At 41.4% G+C, this 20,996-nt stretch overlaps 1 protein-coding gene across 3 annotated transcripts in view; it reads right to left on the bottom strand.

The window, feature by feature from the left end:
* Nucleotides 1–20,996, bottom strand: part of LOC135165650 (zinc finger protein basonuclin-2-like) — a 112,491-nt gene that overhangs the window by 77,199 nt on the left and 14,296 nt on the right. The window contains exons 1-2 of one of the 3 annotated variants that reach the window (XM_064127133.1): nucleotides 18,329–19,540; nucleotides 10,636–10,776 (exon numbers count right to left, since the gene is read on the bottom strand). In XM_064127133.1, coding sequence (XP_063983203.1) covers nucleotides 10,636–10,776; nucleotides 18,329–18,949 — 762 coding nt within the window. In that variant the 5' untranslated portion in view covers nucleotides 18,950–19,540. Of the gene's footprint in view, nucleotides 1–10,635; nucleotides 10,777–18,328; nucleotides 19,541–20,996 lie in introns of those variants that run through there. The other 2 variants (XM_064127130.1, XM_064127132.1) reach the window with 2 other exon arrangements.

Below are 20,996 nucleotides of genomic sequence, written 5' to 3'. Positions count from 1 at the left end.
GTATCCATTTGAGATGTGAATAAAAAAATCGAAAGAATGATTTCTGGAGGCGATGGCAGCGGATGCGGATGCCTCGGTAATTGGTATTAAACGGCAATACCCGTTGGCTCGTAACGCCCGATAAAATTTCTCTCTTTATGCTTCCAACAGTGCGACCGCACACAGAAGGTGAGGAATAAAGATACCGTTCCTGTCGTTTCTACGCGAGGGAAAAATTAAAGAAAATACTTATTAAATTCTTTCGAATGACCCATCGATCCGATGAATTGAGGTATTGGGATGGTTGTGAGAGTCAGACTTTCATTTTTCCTCTTTCTCTTCATTAAAAATATCAAAATATTGTCTTCGCCCCTTTGTATCGGAACATAATTATGCAAAATTATTAATAGCGAGAGGATTTTTTTTTCTCCAACGACAAAAAACATTTAATTGCGTTGGATTTTAAGATAATGTGTTTCCTGGGTCTAGCCATTTTCCCGACTCTCAGAAACTTGTTTTTCCTTCGGCAGTAGCTCAAGACACTGAAAATTTAATTTGTCGGAACGACCGGTGCAGGCGATTTGCTGCACCATTTATTTTTTTTCCTACAATGGTGATACACCTGCGGAAGAGAGCCATCTCCCGAGGACTATTTGAGGATAATTCCCCTGGCGGGTGCCCGGTTAATCAAGTGTTTATGGCCCCAGGTATTAAAAAAATAATGAATTTAAGACACGTCCCACGGATTACCCCATTTAAAATGAAAATTGTGGGCAACATTTGCCCGTTGTTAGCCGCGTCGTTGCTTTATTTTTCATTATGAATTGTACTATTACTCATCGCATCGACGATAGTATTGTTCTGACTGAACAAACAATAAATCAGGGAACCGTTGAGATTGTGGTGTGTAATTACGCGAAACAGCTGATCGATTCCAATGGGTCTATGCCTCATGGCATACGTACGTCGTGCGAGTCGAGAGTTGTATTTCTCATTCTCAAGAGTTGAAGTGCCTCTGCATTGCGTCACACGTCCCGCAGTGGTGAATACTGGGGCGAGTAGGAAAGGTTAATAGAAGATTGGAGATAAGTAATAGTTCGCATTTTGATTTCGTACAACGAGTGATTGGTTTGTATATTCAATTTGCGAAATTATTCCACACCGAGGGAGGGCTCTTAAACGCTTATTAAACGCTAAAATCTCTGATTTTGCGCGGGGCAAATTTTTATTTTACCCCGATCTCCTCGTCACAACAGTTTGTCGATAAGAACCTGTGGCCGGAATTACATTCATTAAAACCAGCCGTCGATATCTTATTAATATTAAAACAGGTATAACCCATCGCTATTTACGTCTGAATTGACTTATGCTATCCGACGAAATCGATGGAAAATTGTTCACTCACCGAGTTAATTGCATCATCATTAACATAATCATCCAGCAACTCTTTTTTTTCATCCTGGGTAATTTCTCTAAAACATAATCGCTCGCTGATAGTGTCGGGACAACTCCTCGCGTCGAGGTTAAATGCTGAAGGCGTGAACCCGATCATCAGGCATTCGTTGCGCTCATCGTCACTGGAAATCGTTAACAAAACGTTCCGTTAGGGGATTATGTTTATACATGTATGAGATTGGATTTTATCCTTCTCCGGGGCTTTCTCCTTCTTCCTGGGAGACACTGACCCGCTCTCCCCCTTGTGACCGAATGGCAGGTCCGCAATCTACGTCCTCCCACATCCTGCCCGTACCTCATTCGCTCCTCTTATTGGATACTGTACGCAGATTTGCCTACGCGGATTTATAATACCTCCAGTAGAATTATTATATTATTACTGATAATTTACCGGTTTTTTCCCGCAGCCTCATAATTGAGATGTTGACTTGCGGAATTAATTTAGCTTATTATCATTTGAGAGAAGCAATAAGAGGTTAGCTGGAGTAATCCAGCTGGATACATGTTATTTTTTGGATGAGGGAAAATCTGATTTGTTGATTTTGGATTAACCACGTGAAAGCAGTTCAGGGGGATTTGACGGTGATGAAAAAGGAATTGGAAAATGCAAAGTTTTTCAACCTTTTGACCTGTCCATATTCAATAGATACCTAAATGGCCTCACTGAATCGATATCTATGAAATGTAGATGTTTATGAGAGTGGAATTGTAATGGTAAATAATGAAAAAGCGAATGATCAATGAACAGTAGAAAAAAATTCTTGTTGTAGCAACAATCTGCCCTCGCGTGATGAAAATCCCCCACATTGGTAATTATTTAGGATACCAATGGCTTGTACACAACATTTCCGGATTGATGATAAGCCACCCTGAATATGCCGAAAACCGGGAAAGAGAAATTATGAAGGTATCGGTGTATCTGAGCGTGATGCACATGACGCATATCGTAGTGCCACGATTTGGACTATCGTGAGGGCCCAGCTGCATTTCTCCCACCGAGCGTGCACTAAAACCTTACAGCCAGTACTTTGTATGAAGCTTATAAACAAAACTCCATGATTACTGACGCCCTCGCGTGATCCTGTACACGTATGTGGTGTTCAGCGTGTAAGAAAAGCAGGGAAGGACGATCAAAGTTCGGAGGGTCCGTCCAACTGCAGAAAAGCATTCGGAGGTGAAACTGAAGAATCCCTGGAGATCCTTTCAGACGGCCAATGCCGGGGCGAACGTAGCTTTGAGGCCCCGGAGAGAATAAACAGACCGATCGCACTAGGAAATAGAAATATTTTTCGAAAAATGAAAAATATATTTTATTTTCACTACCAAGGCGCAAGAATGGTAACCGGGCCAATCCTCCCAAGCCCAGAAGCCGGTGTATATTCTGTCTTCCACTGCCGATGAGGTGCTAATTGTGCCGGTGTTGACGAAAAATCTTCCTCATTCGTAGCGATGATTTCGTGAGGGACACTGACCCATCTAAATACCTCGACAAACACCCCAAACGCGACTGTCGCCATCCCGACAAACACATTAAGTTGGTTCGTTCAAGTGACACATGTTAAAAATTCCGGAATTTTTGACATTCTAACTCAAATATCGTCTGCCAATAAAACATCTAATGGAGGAAGGAAAGAAAAAAAAACTGTATGAGAGCGCAGTTGAATATTCAATACGCAAAACGATTACGGTTTCCGGTTGTTTAGACAATTGCCTTGGGCTGCGCTGGTGATGACAGAATTGACGAGCACGGACAAAAGAAGAGGTGTGTAAAACACGAAAAAAAAAATGAAAAAAAGCGGCGCAAAGGGGAAAAAATATGCGAAAAGGCGGAGAGAGGAGAATAATGGAAGAAAAAAAAAAGTACGGCGAAACCGTCGGGTACGCTAAGTGGACACGCATGCTTCGTGGAATAAGAAGCATTTCACAGGAGAAGTGGGAGAAGCACACGTTATGCCAAAGAAAACTGGTGTAAAACGTATGACTGTCGATGGGGCCGATGTGGTAATTATCCAACTGGGATACTTGGCAAGTGGTGCAAGCCCACTGCGCTCTGACCCAACGACTCCTTACCATGGTATGAGGAGGGCCCCTTGTCTCGGGTTTTACCTGAATTTATCCTTAAACTTGCCCAGTTGCTCTCTCGGTAGAGAGTAGTACACCTAATTATCAACGGAGAAAATACTAAACCTGGCAATTAAGTGAAAGACGCCATCTTGTCATGCTATTTTCGCTGGACTTTTTTTTTCGATAGTGATCCGCATAAAAGAAGTGAATACATTTTATTTAATGACGAGACACATAATTTCTGAACTTAAAAGGTGAAGTTAAAAATTGAATGAGTGAGGTGAAGCACTTTTATAGGTAGGGTTATCCCTTTCTGATAAGCCTCAACGTTCTTGTGTCCTTTATAATGGAACTGAAATAATGAATATTGAATATTTTCCCGATGATTAGACCGTTCACTTGCAATCAGTCTATAAAATTGGGCTGCGATTATTTTCCCACGCGAGCCGCAATCAGAATCCCAAGATAGAATCACGGCAGCATTCACCAATGAACATTCCCATTGCGTAACCCATGTAAACCACAAAACGCATAAACCAAAAGTTGCTGGTTACAATCAATTGTTCCCCGAGTCAGTGTGCAAGTGCCTGATAACAAATATGATTATCCGGAAAGGTCCTTCTCACTTTTCACATCCCAGCGCATTAATTCCCCCGACTATCAACAATTTTCATTTGTCTTTTATTCAAGAATTACACGGAATAGAGGAGCCACGCCTCCGAGTTTGGGATAGGCACATACACCTGCTCTCGCCGAAATCAGCCGGAGGGTAAGTCAGAGCGCTCCGTGTACCTCACGATAATGCTCACAGACCTCGGAAAAGATCATGAGCCGAGAGATCGTGACGGTTCTATATATATATATATGCATTCGCACGCGTAGGTTCCATGACCCTATTTGCGCTCCGATAACAGTCCAGGATTATTCAGTGAGATCTCTCTGTCTAAAGGAAAAATTAAAAAATTAAAAAAAATAATAATCCACAAGTTGAATGAAAAAATACTTAATGCGAAGAAGCAGGAGCGAAAAAATTTTGAACCCAACCCTTTCTGGTGAGAAATTGACTAGTCTCATTGTTAGTTGTTATTATCCTTTGTTCCTGTGGTCTATTGGCCGATGGTGATGGCGCGAGAATGATAAATCATGTCCAAACGACTATCTCATTGGATGCGTACGTGGTATACCCTGAAATAAACTCCTGGCAATTTCTCTCAATCGGGCCAACTGCGCTGTATTCTCTGATTTTCTATTTTTTTTATTTTTTGGTACTTTTGATAGGGCATTGCAGTTACAAAGGTGCGTCGTCGAGGCGAGCCAGGGACCACGCCTATGTGGGCGATCACTCGTTAGTAGTTTTGATTAGAAGTCACCCTCGGGGCAACTCCACGGTGTGGGTGAGAGCCCCATCGATTCGTCATTCAATCGAATTAATCATGCTTTTGTCCCAAGTGGAAAAATATCTGTCTTTGGAATACAAAAACCTTTTTGCTGTCTGTGTTAGAAAATATTTGTTTTACCGTAAATTTTTCAAAAAGTAATAAAATGATAAACTGTAATCAGCCTTCCTATGTAAGACAGTCCTATCCTATTATTGGAACTGATGTTAATAATGATAAATATTTGAACGAGAACTTGTTGTTTATGGTATGCTCGTTTTTATTATAGTATTCATAAGAATACGTAGTATTGAATGGGTGAATTTATGTCCGATTTGAAATACATTCCGATTGTTAACACGCATTTAAGACTCAATTAATCTCTAAATCAGATACGGAAAATTTATGTTCATGTGAACTTCGATTTGCCGAGTTGAGTTTTGTTATAAAAATGACATTTTGTGGCGTGAAGTGTTCAATATTACATTTCCGATCACCCCTCGAAACTCTCGATGCAAATTGAATGGGAAAGTTCGCTTCAGAAGTGTAAATATTTCGGTGGAAGTGGCGAGGAATTCCCACTGGACCCTTTTTCTCTCTCAAAACCATTTAAATTTTCTGAAGGAATATTGAAGACCAAGTGGATAAAAGAATATCAAAATAATCCGTATCGAAGGCCGAAAGAAAAGTAAAACAAGAGAAACTTTCCAGCGGGAGAACATGACAATATCTGAATCTGAAGAGAGATGAATGGTTCATCCTGAACTTTGTATTTATTCTCTGATTCATTGGGCGATGATAGGGTGAATCCTGGGGTGATTCGATAAGTTGCAATTTATTAAAGTGCCAGCATTCGATTTTTTTCCCTTTCTTTTCCCTATTTTCGTGCACGTTTGCCTGACATGGCGAATGTTTGCCCATTTTTTCCATCACCTGCGATAAAAAGACAAAGTAGGAATGACAGATACTCTGAGATGTCAAGTGAATCCTATTTTCAAGTGAAACACCTTGGCAACTTATCGCAATGGCCGCCACACACAGAGAAGACAAGTCACCTACACCAAACTCGTCTCCTGTGGTGCGTCGTTGTCGTCTTTGTGCTCGGGGGTATACACGCGATTTCATGTAAATGCCGTGTAATCGGGGACACGAACCGAGCGATAACTTCATTACCTCGTACTGGCTAATTGTGGGGAAATTAGCGAGGCTAATTGCGAGTCTCGTGCATTCGATCGAGATTTAATCGATGCCAGACGTATAGCGCGTATTAACCAACAATATCATGCGTTTATGCTCTCGTTTCAACACAAAGTCCACACAGATTTGTTCACAAAAGTATCAGTAGTATTGGTAGTAATGAGAAATTAGTGAGAAATTTCATAATAGAATCGCCATGAAATTTCCATGAAATGATCGGTGCTTTAAACAGGCAATTCCATTGATTGCAAATCCGAATAATTGTTGCATTATCATTGGAGGGAAAAAGGGGAATAGCTCGATTCGAGACAAAAGAGGGCAATACATTGTGAGTAAATAAAGTATACTTTGATCGAGTAGAAAGGATCTCGGGATAAAATTTCGTTAGCGAGTTTAGTAGATGTGTCGGGGAGGTATCACGATCGAGTTGGGGGCGACCAGCGCGAGCCAAGCGCATCCCAACGTCAAGTCACGACCTACTAATGAATGATTATGCTACAATTTGCCCCAGGACGGCAGCTATCGCAATTTATTAAATTACAGTGATTCGTGCAACTGCGCGCCTCTCAATGCGGCATCCGGTAGTCGTCGCCCTGTATGTCTTCGGGGTATGGATCGCACCAAAGCTCATTAAGACAGTGACATTCGGGGATTCATTAAATTCTGAACAAATGAAATAGCGGAGTGTTCTCGTTGTTGTTGTTGTTGTAGGCCTCAATATGTAAAAAGTAGTTGAGTTGGGAAAAGGCAATTTAGAAGTAGGAAAAAATGAGTTTGAGTGCGGGTATGACGATCATAAAGAAGAGGAGATAAATGATGAGGAGTGTGCGCCAAACAACAGAGTGGAAAGGATGAAAAATGAAATCGGGCGTGAAACGAACGGGTAGTCATCGGCTACCTGGGTCATGGGGGCTCCTCTTGTTATATCGCTTACAGTAGTGAGACGAGAGAGCCAGAAGAAAAAGGTGGAACTAATAATCGCAAAGTGGACCAAAAGGATAACGGTTACGACGGATGGACGGTAAGCTTGTTGTCCGAAGGAATGCAATACTCATCTCCTCGGATTGAGGCAATTGGTGGAAGAAATATCCGAAAAATTGTCCAATCTTGGCTGGAAAGTCTGAGGCAAAGTCGGGGGAACATTTCACTGTCGATTGCGTCCAACTCCAAATGCTGGTCGCAATCGGTTGCGTGTCCGTTGGCGATGCAGTCGTAAACAAGGTGGCCATTAATTTGGCACGAATGATGATGCCCAATATCCTTTGGCAAGTATATTCCGGTCTTCTTCCTCTCACTGAGGTGGCCCCGACATATCACCCAACACATTCAGCGTTTAAGCCCATACGATTCTGGCCCGATAGGCTGCCGGGGATAAAATAAGTTTAGGGGGCGTGAAATTGCCAGTAATTTTACAAGCTATAACGATCTACTAAATCCGTAAAATAATTAAGGGCGCAGATGTTTTTGTCTTGCTGAATAGCACCACCTCCCCCTCGGCGTTTATCCTGGTAACAGTGTAAGGAGGAAGGCCTTTGGCCTTCTCTGTGATAAAAATTTCAAGCGATATTAACTTTACCCTCCTCATACCATAATCTAAACTTCTTGATGGTCTTCTAATACATTTCAACACAGCTATTACTTAGATCGCGCGAGATACATTGCAACAAATTCAATTCTCATCGCGTGACCAAGTCCATTCATTTTTTCTTCACCATTTCTCCACTGACTTCACATTTCTCTCTACAACGCCAAGTTATTAATCCACGTTCTGCAACAACTGACGTCAATCAATTCATAATTAATAGGTGGATAATTGTTTACAATAATTATTGGTAATTCTCGAGCTGTTCTTCCGGCACTCGTCAGAGTTTAGATTCTCACGGCTTGAAGATAAGTCGATCTACTTTCACACAGCTATATGGGGGAGGGAGATTCATCAATTTGCTATTGCAACTCTGTATCTTTTGGGGTGCAATTCATCTTCAGCAATTGGATGATGACTTCACGGAGTCAATTTGCATAGGCTGTACGGAAAATTCAATCAGCCTGAGGTAGGCTGGAGTATCACAATGTAGTCATGTCATCGCGTAAATAACAATCAGTTGACAAGATTCATCGTTAAGTGTTGAAAAATCTTGTTGAATGATGAAGAAATACCGATGGATTTACCCTCGAGCCAGGACAACTGGATTACTGTCCCTCCGGCGAAATCGTGACATCTGGTAACCGATGTTCTCCCTAATGGTCATTCTGAAGACCCCCGAAAATGACCACTCATGAAAATAACAACAAAATTTAATTCTGAAAATAGACAGACAATTGCTAAATTATCTGTGAAGTCGAGGAGAGAGAAAAACGGAACTGTGAGATTGTCGCAATGGCATCTGGTAGCCGTGGTGCCCCATATACATTCGTCTCCGGTGGTCGTCTCATTGAACTACCATACCATATACCGTCTGTATGAATTCCATCAAACAAGCCATTGAGGTCCTCCCCTTGGTTTGTTGGACAAGGCGCGGCGCTGGATAGCAAGACTCCAGTGACAATTTGATGAATAGTCCTCCTCCTCCTCCTCCTCCTCCTCCTCAAGCCAACGTCTTGGGGCCGTAAACCGTCGTTAGGAGGCATCAGCCTTGAATCATCACCTTCCATTTTTAAGCCTTCCAATAAAACCGTTCACACCACAGTCGACATGTTTAATAACGAGTCGGCTTGTCTTACTTGATGGGACAGCAGTCCTGACGGCACTGAGATTCATCAACACATCGCAGAACGCAAAACTAGGCATCAGTCCTCTTCACAGACCTCCAAATGAAACTCCCTGTATTATTCAAGCACCATTCACTACTGGATCGGGTCATTAATTCAATTGACCAAATACAAAAAAAGATATATTTAATCGCGGCTTTCACAACAACCTCTGGCATCATCCACCGAGAATACAATTGCTGAATGCGCGTGCTTGTATCATCCAAACGAGTCTGAATTATTTCCTGCTTCGTTTATTCACCTGTATAGACACCCGTTATAAACTCAAACTATCTCTCTTTTCACGCTGGAGGGATTCGTCACGTGAACACCCGGACGGTACAGTACCTCCAGCGTTCATCATCATTAGGCGTTGATCACTGGGCGATCATCGTCCATGAGTGCTGTACGCGTAGGCTTTTGCCGGTGCTCAATGCCGACTTACTACCGCCTAAGCGTTTGTTGTACCCAACATTACTGGTCATACCGAGTTAGTCGCTTTTTTTCAATTTTATTTATTTATTTTTTTTATGAAAAAAAAACACAAAATAAATGCACAAAACTCATGTATATAAAGCTGGATAGTTGATGCCCACCGACTTCATGGGTCAAAGGGTTCAGACGTTTCTTTGCTTCGTACGGGCCTTCAAGTTATTAACCTACCGTCATTCGTACATTGCTGCCACGTGGGTTAATCCATTTATGAGTTACAGTGTGGCTGAGAGAGGATGGATAAAAATAACAAAGTGGCACATATCGGTGAAACCGGAGTGAAGGGGTGATACCGTGAAATCAACTTCTAGACGTTCGCTTACTACTGTTCGGAGACGACATGGTGAATTTGGCCAGACGAGTGGGCTTTGATCGTTTCATCTTTGAATCGATATTATTGTACTTTAGAAATGTTTACGTGTCTAATTAACATTGAACAACTCAACATACCAATACACAACGTAAGCCAACGCAACTCAATTTCAACCAGAATTTTTACAATTTACTTCACAATATAATTGACTTGACTGTAACAATTTTCAATATTTAAATTCTTCCAAAAATTAAATTTTCATTTCCCCAGTATTCATTTGCTGAAAATTTCAATGACAAAACTGCAAATTGAATATTGATTTTCGACGGAAAAACCAGGGCCCGTGAATACTGCCGTGTCGCAGACAGTTAAAGGCCACGACCTCACCTTTATTTTTCACTCGAACTCGCCCCCCCCTCCCCCCGTCTTAAACTTTATCCATGATCGAACGCGTTTGTACCTTCGTTTAAATTTACACGTCCCAGCACCACTTGCCACTCTTACAGTACCCCTGAGTGACTGTTTTAAAATGGAAAAAACCACGGTACTGAGTATATACGTTGTAAATGGCATAGCGTGACTACAAAATTTTAGGTATTTGTGTGGGTAACGCGTGTGTTGTAGGTAAAATGGAAAGCCCCGGTGGAGTTTCGACCGTCCCCTTCGATAAAGAAATAAAATTACAGGCTCGCGGCTTGTTCACAACTCCTACTTGTCCCTGCCATGGTATTTTTGGCTGGATTTCTTATTTGAATAGGGTGAATTGATAGGGTTGGAAGGATATTTGTCGTAACACGTTGTTTTTTTTTCGATTGATGTCTCGTCGAAAAATTACGGGTTGTTCGGGGGAAAAGTTTCGTGTCCTCGGGAATCTGAGGTGACTCCGATGCACACACGAAACAAAATAGATTTTCTCACCTGCCAACTACCTTCAATATGGTGGAAGGGAGGTAAAGATGAAAATTTATTGTTTCTACTCCATCCCCGAAAATAGGCAAATGTATAACTCACCGTGCAGATGGTGGGTGTATGTCCGTGAACTTTGACGTTATCCGGGGGTTCGGACGCCTTAGAGAGATCCGGACGAATCCTCGAAGCTAAGGACGCACCAGTGGAGACCGGAGCTTCTGGCCGGATGAACCATGGCGGTACCTGCGACAATTCAGAAAAAAAAATCATTGACAATGAGAAGATTAATTGCGCAGATAATGTGTCAACAAGCATTAATAATGCTTGATATCAAGTCCCGGGTCGTCAAAAGGCATTCAGGGGGACAAGAATTGTAGTTGACCCGGTGAGGCATTAGTGTCACTGCTGTTGAATATGAACACACTTCAAGATGGATGGCCACTCGAGGCGTGTGGTCCCCGCGACCCGTGCCCCTTTCATACTCAAGAAACATGAAACATGAGGGACGAAAAAAAATAGTCGCGGAGCATAAAGAGCTTTTGATGGGTGGCTATCATGTCCAACGGGTGAAACTCCCGGAGACGATCTCAGTTGTAATCCCAGTGACATCAATCAGGGAAATTCTACCGCATTGAACATCACTTGTCAAGGGAGTTCTCTAAAGATGGAATTTTTTTATTCCTTCTAGTGACACTTGGGAATGGAGCATTGTTGGTGGTCTGCGTCCGTGTCGCACACCCAGAAAACCATTTATTTTAATGAAGTAAACAAAGAAGAATTATTCAACTCCATTAATTACCTATTTCGGGTGCGGAAATGCAAAGACGTGTGCTCAATTTTTTTTATTTAAAAAAAAAGACTGAAAGATCAGTTTGAGAATCTTTCTTTCATTAAACTTTCATTAAACGCTGGCAGAAAATAAAAAAAAGACTCGATAAAAATTGCGCTCGCGGGTAAATTTTTTTTTGCTCGATTCTCTTTTCCTTTCATCGGGCTTTCCTTTTTTCATTCAACGCAACCGTTCCAAAAAATCATGGAGTGCACCGCGGATGACGTGACGGCTCGGCTTAATCCCCCGAGGGCTTCGCCATCATTTTCGAACTTCATATCGAGAGAATACCACAATGTATGAGTAGAGGCACTTCTAGGCATAATGGGGGTTAGGAAAATTATACTTCAATGGAAAAGTCTATAAATAATCACTAAATATTTTTTTCTAAAATATCAGCAAATCAGAATAATGTGAAAAATATTTTTAACGTCGTTGCAGTTGTAAATATATACGTTGAGCTAAAAAAATCTATCTCAATAATTAATTGATACTGCCAATCACAATCACACCACAAATTACTGACTATTTTTTCTCTCCCCCCTTAATTACCCGCCAATTAAGAATTAAGATTATCACATGTCATCATCAATGATGTTGACATAATTTCGTTGTTCACGTTGCCGTGAGCAGCTAAACTGGATGAAAGAGGTGTCGTTTTTTTTTCTTTTTCTCCGAGAATAAAACGACTACTTACACGCAACGAGCGTGACAGCCGTCCCGCGTCGTCCCCTCGACGATTTGACGCGTGCGACACGCCATCGTGCGCTAGCGCCATCCTCTGGCCAGTAATTACGGGTGACAAAGAGGGATCAGATGCCCTCGTCGCAAATAAGTAATGAAATTCGAATGATAAAAGTCACTTCCTCTGGTCATTGTTGGCCTAGGCGGCCATTCTCATTCAAACAATTGTGCAAGATGTTTACACACGTGTTTTTTTTTTGGCACGATGTATTATGGCACCACACGCGAGATGCCTCAAATGACAGACTGTTTTGTATCTTGTCTCCTTTGTGTCACACGTATACTTGGATATAAACACTCGCTTCCGCGTGAACGAAAGGTGATATCGATTCATCGGTGGGGAGAATTGGTGTATCATGCGATCTATTGGAAATAAAGAGTGTGAGAAAATTTGTTTGATGGTTTCCTCAGAAGGGTGTCTCTGCATGAATTCAGAGAAACGCCTGCTTCCTCTCTACCAAGGACGTGGCCTCGATATTGGGCATAGTGGAACAAGGGGATGGGACAATATCAGACGATTGAATTTTTTTTCTAATTATTTGAAGTTAATAGCAAGAGTTACAGGGAAAATATTAGAATCGGATAGTAATTTCTCCTTTGAGATAGAAAAATCAGTTCGAAAATTTCGCCTATCCCTCCACACAAACGACCATTCCCAACTCCATCACCACCGGGGACGCCCACGTTACCGAATATTAGGCGTCGCGACGCCATTGTAAACCCCAGCACTAACGAGCTGTCGTCAGCGAAATATCTCCCAAACCCTTTACCATCCCATCCCCTCAATTTTCATCGCCCGAGTCAATAGACGAGGGAGTAAATACTGGAGAGTATGAATTTTTGGGATGAAAAATGTTGTCGAAAAAAAAAACACAATGTTTAATTGCGGCTGTAGCCAATGGCCGATGAAATACTCCTGTGAAGACGATACACAGTGAAAAACTAGGGGTAAGTGGGGGCGCGCCGGGGCCAAGCCAATTAAACCACAGAATGCGTCCTAATTAACTCCTCGATTACGTGGCTTCTCTGACGATTTCAAGGCAAACAAAGAAAATGTCCAAACATCGGAAGGGTGGCTGCTGGCTGAGGGGGGTGGTAAGGGGGATCTTTGAATCACGAACGGGGAGTTAAAAGAGGCCGGAGGGAGGATTCCTTCCTGAGTATACATTATAATTGCGCATATTAAAATGGCGTCTCTCCACCTCGACATTTCGCCGGATATCGTTGTGCTAGTTTAGGTGAAGCCCAGCCATCTTTAATCAATAATGGAGCATCACAGGGACCATGACAACAGATACCCCTTTTCTCGTACGGTTTTACCCATCTCGGTGGCAAACCCTCTGGCAAGGGTTGATGCCGCCTTGCCATGGGATACTTTAACTTCCCATCTACATTATTGTTATCTTTTTCTAGGGGCATCTGCGGCTCACGGGGCTGTCTCTCTTCAGCATCTGCCCCCCGCCTTGCGTGCTCGCACGACCCTGGGTCTTCGGTTACATCCGCAAAGACCTAATGTTCCGGGGGGAAATATTATATTCAATCTGCCCCTTTTATTTATTTCACATTTTCATTGGCTTTTTCCATTTCATGGTTATTATTTTTTTTTGCAGAAAACGTTCATTTTTTCACGCGGAGAAAAAGCTGGGGGAAAAAATTTCAGCAAATTTCTATGTAGAATATTTGCAATGTATCAATAAGACAATGGAAAATTATAATTTTCAAATGAATTAACATTATCATCAATCATAAAATGCCGTAAAAATAATTCATCATCAAATACCCATTAATGGCAATCGAGCGACGGCGTTAATTTCAGAAATTAATTACCAAGTAATCGAAGAGGGCAGTACACTCAACTTCTCATCAGCCTCAGTATCACTTACAAGAGAATGAAACTATAAAATTCATGCCCCCACGTTTATAGAAGTCCCGGGTAATGACATTATCGTCGTTAGCGGTAAACTAGTAATTAAGCCTGACGTCACTGGGCGCAATATAGAATATCGACAGAGGAGCATCATCTCCATTGGATCCATTAGTCTGAGGATTGAGAGACTGGTTCTGAAGACAGGTTTGAAAAAAAAGTATTCCCGGGGTCTCAATGATAATGAGATATGCGGGTCGTTTACCGGAGGGATCTAATCAAGATTGAGATTGTACGCTATTGGTCCACATGGGGAGATAGAATAAATAAAATTCACAACTTGTTCCCAGTCACTTTATCTATTGATGTATCCGATCATTGCTTCAACTATCGCGCATGTACAATTATATTAATTGAACGTTAATTCATTTTTATTGAAGGAGTTATGCGAGTGAGTGGGAATTTTCTCGTATTACCTTGCACATGTGCTATGGAAATTATTTGAATTGCTAAATTCACGGTATTCGCGCTCGGTTTTGGCTGTCTCAAATGCTGGGTCGGTCCTTCTCAAAGCACCAAATACCCATTGACTGAACACGCCAGGGGCGCAACAGCTTGATACATCGTTACACGCTGTTTCCTGTATGCGAATTGCACTCCCTCAGGGTGATATTTTTTATTGCGAGACGAAGATCATTAATTCTCGCGATAATACGGGGATTTTTCGCGGATAGAGATAATAGAACGGCCAATTTTTTTTTTACGTTCCAACTTTCATGGAAACTTTGTTTTTTAATACATCATATAATTTCAAAAAATTCAATTTTTTGCTCTAAAAGCTGATGAGAAAGATAGGAATGATTTCAGTGAACTACCGATTCTTTACGATGCATTTCCAATGAGAGAGAGCAATAAACATTATTATAATCCGACTCAGTTTGCTAGTCAAGCGGGTCTATACATGATTACGTTATACAAAGCAATAGTGTACACCCAAGCATTTAGCATTGGATGGCATCTTCTTTACGATCCCCGACACCTTATAACTCCCAGTCTATTTCCGTCCACGTTTTATTCTACACGAACCATCTCAATTCTTATATACCCTTGTCTCTGGGTAAGTGTATTCCGATATTACGACCGTGAATATTAAAGTAATTGATGCCTCCATAAAACAGTGAACAACATCTTGCGACTTATGTGATACCTACGAGTAACATGTACAGAGACATTCCCCTCGGTTGTATCACCTGCCTCATATATTTATGAACGAGCATTACATTCGTCTTTTTACGTCTCGGTGCAGCCAAAAGCTACTGTTTCATTCATTTTTCGTTGCAGTTCACTACAGCTATTTAATTACTATTATTCACACTGAGAACAAAAAATGTTTTTACCAAGAAAAACCCGAGTAGATAAATAACTATCGGTGAAATAGCTTTGAGAAATTTTTGGGAGATTTTTCAAATAGAAAATAGAACAATCTTTCTCATCAATGTTTTTTCTTGACGAAAAATCTTTTCCATTATTGCCACATGGCAGTAATTATTTCTGTAATAATTTCCCTAATTATCATTTTATCTAAGAAGGGCATAAAGTACAGGAGCATTCCATTCCCCTGAGAATCACAAAACCATGGAAACATAATTATCGTGCGGTCACCTCGGTGGTTTTGGCGCACGCGTCCCCGATACTTATTCATCCCACAGCACACAGGTCTGCCCCGAAAAAGTGATGACATCCTTTCCTCAGCAATGGTTTAAAAAAAAATAAAGAGTGACCTTTTTGGCGAGTTCCGGGCACGCGTCGAATACGACAAACTCGACAATTTCGAAAACCACAACAACCGGAAGTCCATTCGTTTTGGATAGGAAGATTGCAAAAAATGACTGCCATAAAAATTGATGGAATATATTTCTAGAAAACACAGGGCCAATACATGGAAGAACGTTTTTGCCAACTTCGGAGAGGGAAAAATCATTAGAAAAAACTCTGAGGGCCCCTAATGAGTCTAAACGCCCTCAATTTGCATGGAAATACCGGCTGACCTGGAATTATAATATCACTGTCATCGTTATTCATGTGCCACTGTAATTTCCAGTGCAGCTATGCCCGTGTAGTCATTATACACTGTAGGTATACATAGATGTAGAGACGCCTGTCACACGATTGCGTTGTGATTCTTTACATTAAAAATATATGATACACATTTTTTGCTCATCAACTTCCATTTCATTAGATGCGAACCCGAAGGTCAAGGCCAGCAGTGATATTCAATATACAGAAAATGATCTATTAAAAACATAATGGGGAGCATTAGAGGACTGAAGAACTAATTCTTTTATCCCCAAAAAAATGATGAAGCAACTATCAAATTTCTGGCACCTCAAGCAAAAATTGATTATCGTTCTGCGACAGGAACCGACGAACGCTTACACGGATCAATCTAGTCTTCACGAGTTCCCGGATAGGACGAAAAACAACAACAGAATTGCTCGCGCCCCTCGAGACACCATGTGTTGCACCTATTGGGCGCCCCTCAGGTAGAAAAACGTGGGCCACGTTGGCAACGCATCTGGTGAGCGGGTCCTCGGACTGATGCCGGGGGCGTGCAGGCGTCCTCGTGCGTACAACCTTTGTGTTAGAAATGGTTTCGTTTAGCCTCGCTCCTCACAGTTTTCTCATTTATTTCGACGATTCGGGGGAAGTGTCATGATTCCGAGAAAATATTGAATTTTAATTAAGGGGGATCGTCCATAAATGTTTTTTTTCTTATTCGGAGTATTTAATTAGTAAAATTTTTATATTTTTTTAACTGATACGACGTTTCAAAGACTACAAAAGTATTGTTTTTTTTTTCAATGGAATTGCATCAGCTATTTCAATAGATTCACCAACAAAAAATGTATATATACATATAATAAATGGATTCAATCTCCGTCAACGTCTTGAGAAATTTCTCTCTTCGTAGTACAAAAAGTGGCGATCCAATACCCACGCTAATGCCATCCGCGTGATATAAATGCCCCACACCACGATTCCGTGTATTGATGCCCCGAGAAAATGATGGACGGCCTCGCTGACGACGATGTTAGACATGAATAAGAATCATACACGCGTAATTTAGCATTTATCCATTGTTACAAGTGAGAACTCCGGTCACTGGACGTAATGGCGTCAGGAATGTTGTTAAAAAATTGCGTATAAATGATGGAACGTGTGAATGTAAGTGATGATTGCATCAGGTGGATACCACGGCCCAGCATCACCAAATTGGACGGGATACCTTTGAGTTATCCCCGTGGATCACGGATGCGAATATTTATGGTGCGAGTGAATAAAAAATATTAAGGGTCCAGTCGGTTGAATGGGAATCGGCGCTCGATTCAATCGCCTTATTCGTACGGTAACTGTTAATACAGTGTTCTCAGCCCTTACGGCGAGACCTTATCTCTAGCTACAGGTGCATTTTGAGAGAATAGAGGGGGAGAGGGGGAGATGATGCTAAAAGGTGGCGATTAACTGTCTAAGCAAATGCCGCAGGGTTATAAATTGTTGGAAATATCGTGAGATGCAAATATTTGTACAAATTTTGTAGAGAAAAAAATTACACAATTTTTTATACGAAATAAGAGCGAATATTACCGGTTGATCTGGCAAAATTCTGTTCAGATGAAAATTATGCAACACTTTGAAAAAAAAATCCTTCACTCACATTCGGGTCAATTCTCGAAAGATAGAAGTTTTTCCACGTGGGTGGCTTCCAACATTTTGCAAATTTTTTCGTACCAAGGAGAATAATAAAAAATGTTCATTAAGTAAATATAAAAGTTAAAGTGAGATAAAAAATTAATAGCGCTGGATATTTTCTCTCTGCGACGAATATTTCACCATAAAATAAATTTCAAGAGCAAATAATGCTTGCAAAATCGTTCGTCCGCACCTAACGACGTAACGGTCTCAACTCGCGGGACGAATATCGCGCTTTCCCATGCGGACAAAGTGGAAGTAGGAAAAATTTTGCAAATTCCGGAATGTGTAAGACCCTGAGAGAGGGCAATAACATATAAAGAAGAGAACAGTCAGACGACTGTAAAATACAAAACCGAGGAGCAATTGGGTAGAACCCCGATGTTACGATCATTTCAACAAAACTGTTCATCTTTGTGACGACGAGACAAAGAAATCGTCTTGGGAATGCAGTTTATTCTTTTCTTTTGAGAAATATGAGAAAAAATAACGGGAGGTATTCCGTGCATTTCCCTCGAAATTAATTTTTCAATTGGCTATTGATAATAAAAATTGTAAAATTATTTCGAAAATTCATCAACGCGTATTTTTTAAAATCCAAAACTCACGGATGATTGCAGTGATCTAAGGGTGAAGTTACTCCACTTCCTCTGCCTGCCCGGATAAAAATTCATCCTGAAGTTGTGACTCGCCTGTTGTTGATTGAAGTAAGCCAACTCCATGGAGTTGCGATAGCTGGTGACAGGGCCATATCCCAATTTATGATAATCACAGTGCGGCGAATAATCCCTGGGAAAGCCATCACTGGTGTCATTAGACGGTAGCTGCTGACGATAGTTGTCACTTCTCCCGGCGACTTCATTTGTCCTTTTTTCACTGTCCACAATAGATGGGGAATAAAAATGCGAAAAACCGAAGGGATTCAGCTGACCGGGGCCGACGGCTCGATACGCCGGATGCATCGCCGGATATTGGCCCGAAATTCTCGGCAGATTAACAGCCTCAGTTAGACCCCTGTACCCCTCGTAACGATCATAATTCTCTTTATTCTTGTCCTCGTAATTTTTATCATAATTCTCATTCACTCTACCCGCCTCATCCTCCGCAATTTCTTGCTTTATCCGGACGTCGTCCTGCACCTCTCTCTTGACGACAATTTCACTGGCAATTTTCTCAGAATCTTTTTCATAAGATTCTACACTAGACTGCCCGAGGCTAGCCTGCTGCATTTTCTCTGTAATGCTGAAAATTTTTTTTCACCTGTTGGCAATTTTTTTTTTGCGCTATAATTCACCTATCGGTAGCATGGGGAGCGTTGAAATGGAGACGGAGAGTCATCAGATTCGTGAATGTGACAGTCCCCGGACCAGTCAGTGTCGCTGGACTATTCCGAAGAGCGACGAGTCCTCAACTTCGGTTGTTTTCGGTTAAAGGTATCACGGGAAAAAGGAGAGGGGATACAAATGAGGATGGGGTGGGGGTGGTGGGGGCTAGGGGTGGGCAAGGGCGGCGTGACACTTTCAGTGTCACGTGTCCAAACGTCCTGAGGCCACGCCTCCAAATCCACTTGAACCCCTAATTTTTTTGCATTTTCTTATGAAACAACGCGATCCACGGACTATTTTACATCACTCGGCATTTAACTCCAATTACGATACGCGATTAATCGATAACTTATTGTTTCACTGAATCACTTCACTCCAATATTCACTCGTAATCACACGATTTCGGGGAGAATTTCATAAGATAAAACGTATTTAATAATAGTTCAGGAGGATAACCGTCTCTCGACCGTTCCCTCGAGCGCACCACGAGCGACTCTCTTGCCCCGTGTTACCGAGGCCACGAGTCGATTCGTGCGTTTTCGTAATTAATCGTGGATAACCGCGCGGGCTCAGCACTACAGACACTCCATACTAGCCTTTTTTCACATTCACATTTTATTATTTTTAATATTCACTCAATATTTCCAGATAAATTCCACTTTTTTTTTCTCTATCAATAAAAATATTCCCTGTATATTTTTCACACTGTGAGGCTCGATATTGCCAGGTGGGTGAAGAATAGTCCCCCAAAGTGTAAAAATATAGTTCCCTAAATAAAAATAAAAATAAAATAAAATTCAGGTGAACTCTTGTAAAAATCGTTACCACTCGAAAAATTTTTACAGTATTTTTTTTTCGGAGAATTAATTTTTTGTTTAAAATGAAGATGAATGTGGAAGGAGCTCCGTGGTCTATACTTTTCATGCGGAATGGGTACCCCGGGTGGTTGCGCGCGACTACCGGCACCGCCCGAGTACATACGAAGTATCTGATAGCCTCCGAATGTATTGTCGATGTATTAAGAGTACTTCATACGTGATATATTTGGCATCCGCCTCGGCTCTGGCTGGAAATAGGACGACTAATTTTTTTCATGAATCAATTCTCCTAATTTGCCCTTTGATTTTTCATTTTCCATCAACAGTGACTGATATTTTATTTATTCATCGACACTCGTCATTGGTTGACTGATGTTCCAGGCTCATTTCTCTCACGCGGGTGCTTGCATATAACCCGAGACGCTGTACTTGATTGGCGCTGCGTATAGATATATAGGTTTCACAGCAGGATGACTGGTGAGAGAATTCAATTTCCGTCGTCGTTATCGCTGGCTACATCACCGATGAGAGAAGTACTTTCTATTTTTTTGCGGTATTTCGTGAAATTTTTTTGTTCTGGTAAAGTCTTTGGAGATTTTATTCGATGGATATTATTTTAGCAATCAGTCGGGAGTTAAAAATATATTTTTTAATTAATTGTGCGTTGAAATATATCAAAAAATCCCTGATCTCATATTGTGTACATAAGTTGAAGAGATTTTCCCAATATGATACGCGCCATCATCTCTTTTCCCCTATTCATATTCCACCCATAGTTTTTGATCCACCGTTGAGTTAGATTCATGAATAAATTGGTGTCGAGTGCAATGCATGAATTTGGCGCGCGATCAGAAATACCACGTTGTTTATACGAGGCGCGAGAGAGGAGGGTCCAATGAATCTTTGAAGGAGTCAGAGTTCATGTGTTATATCGATGAGGCTAACAGACAGCTAGTTACTTTGAGGCCATTTATGCCTTGCGCAATAGCGATTTTATTTCTAATCAAGCAGTAGTGTGTCTTACGAAGACGAGTGAAAAAAAAAAAACGAGAGATTGAGTTCACGGATTTTTCTCCGGGGAGATATGTCAATCCAAGATCTGGATCGAAATAGGATCGACTAAACAAATGACA

The sequence above is a fragment of the Diachasmimorpha longicaudata genome, chromosome 8, assembly GCF_034640455.1.
Source record: "Diachasmimorpha longicaudata isolate KC_UGA_2023 chromosome 8, iyDiaLong2, whole genome shotgun sequence".
NCBI lineage: Eukaryota > Metazoa > Arthropoda > Insecta > Hymenoptera > Braconidae > Diachasmimorpha > Diachasmimorpha longicaudata.
This window is presented reverse-complemented; position numbering and strand designations above follow the sequence as displayed.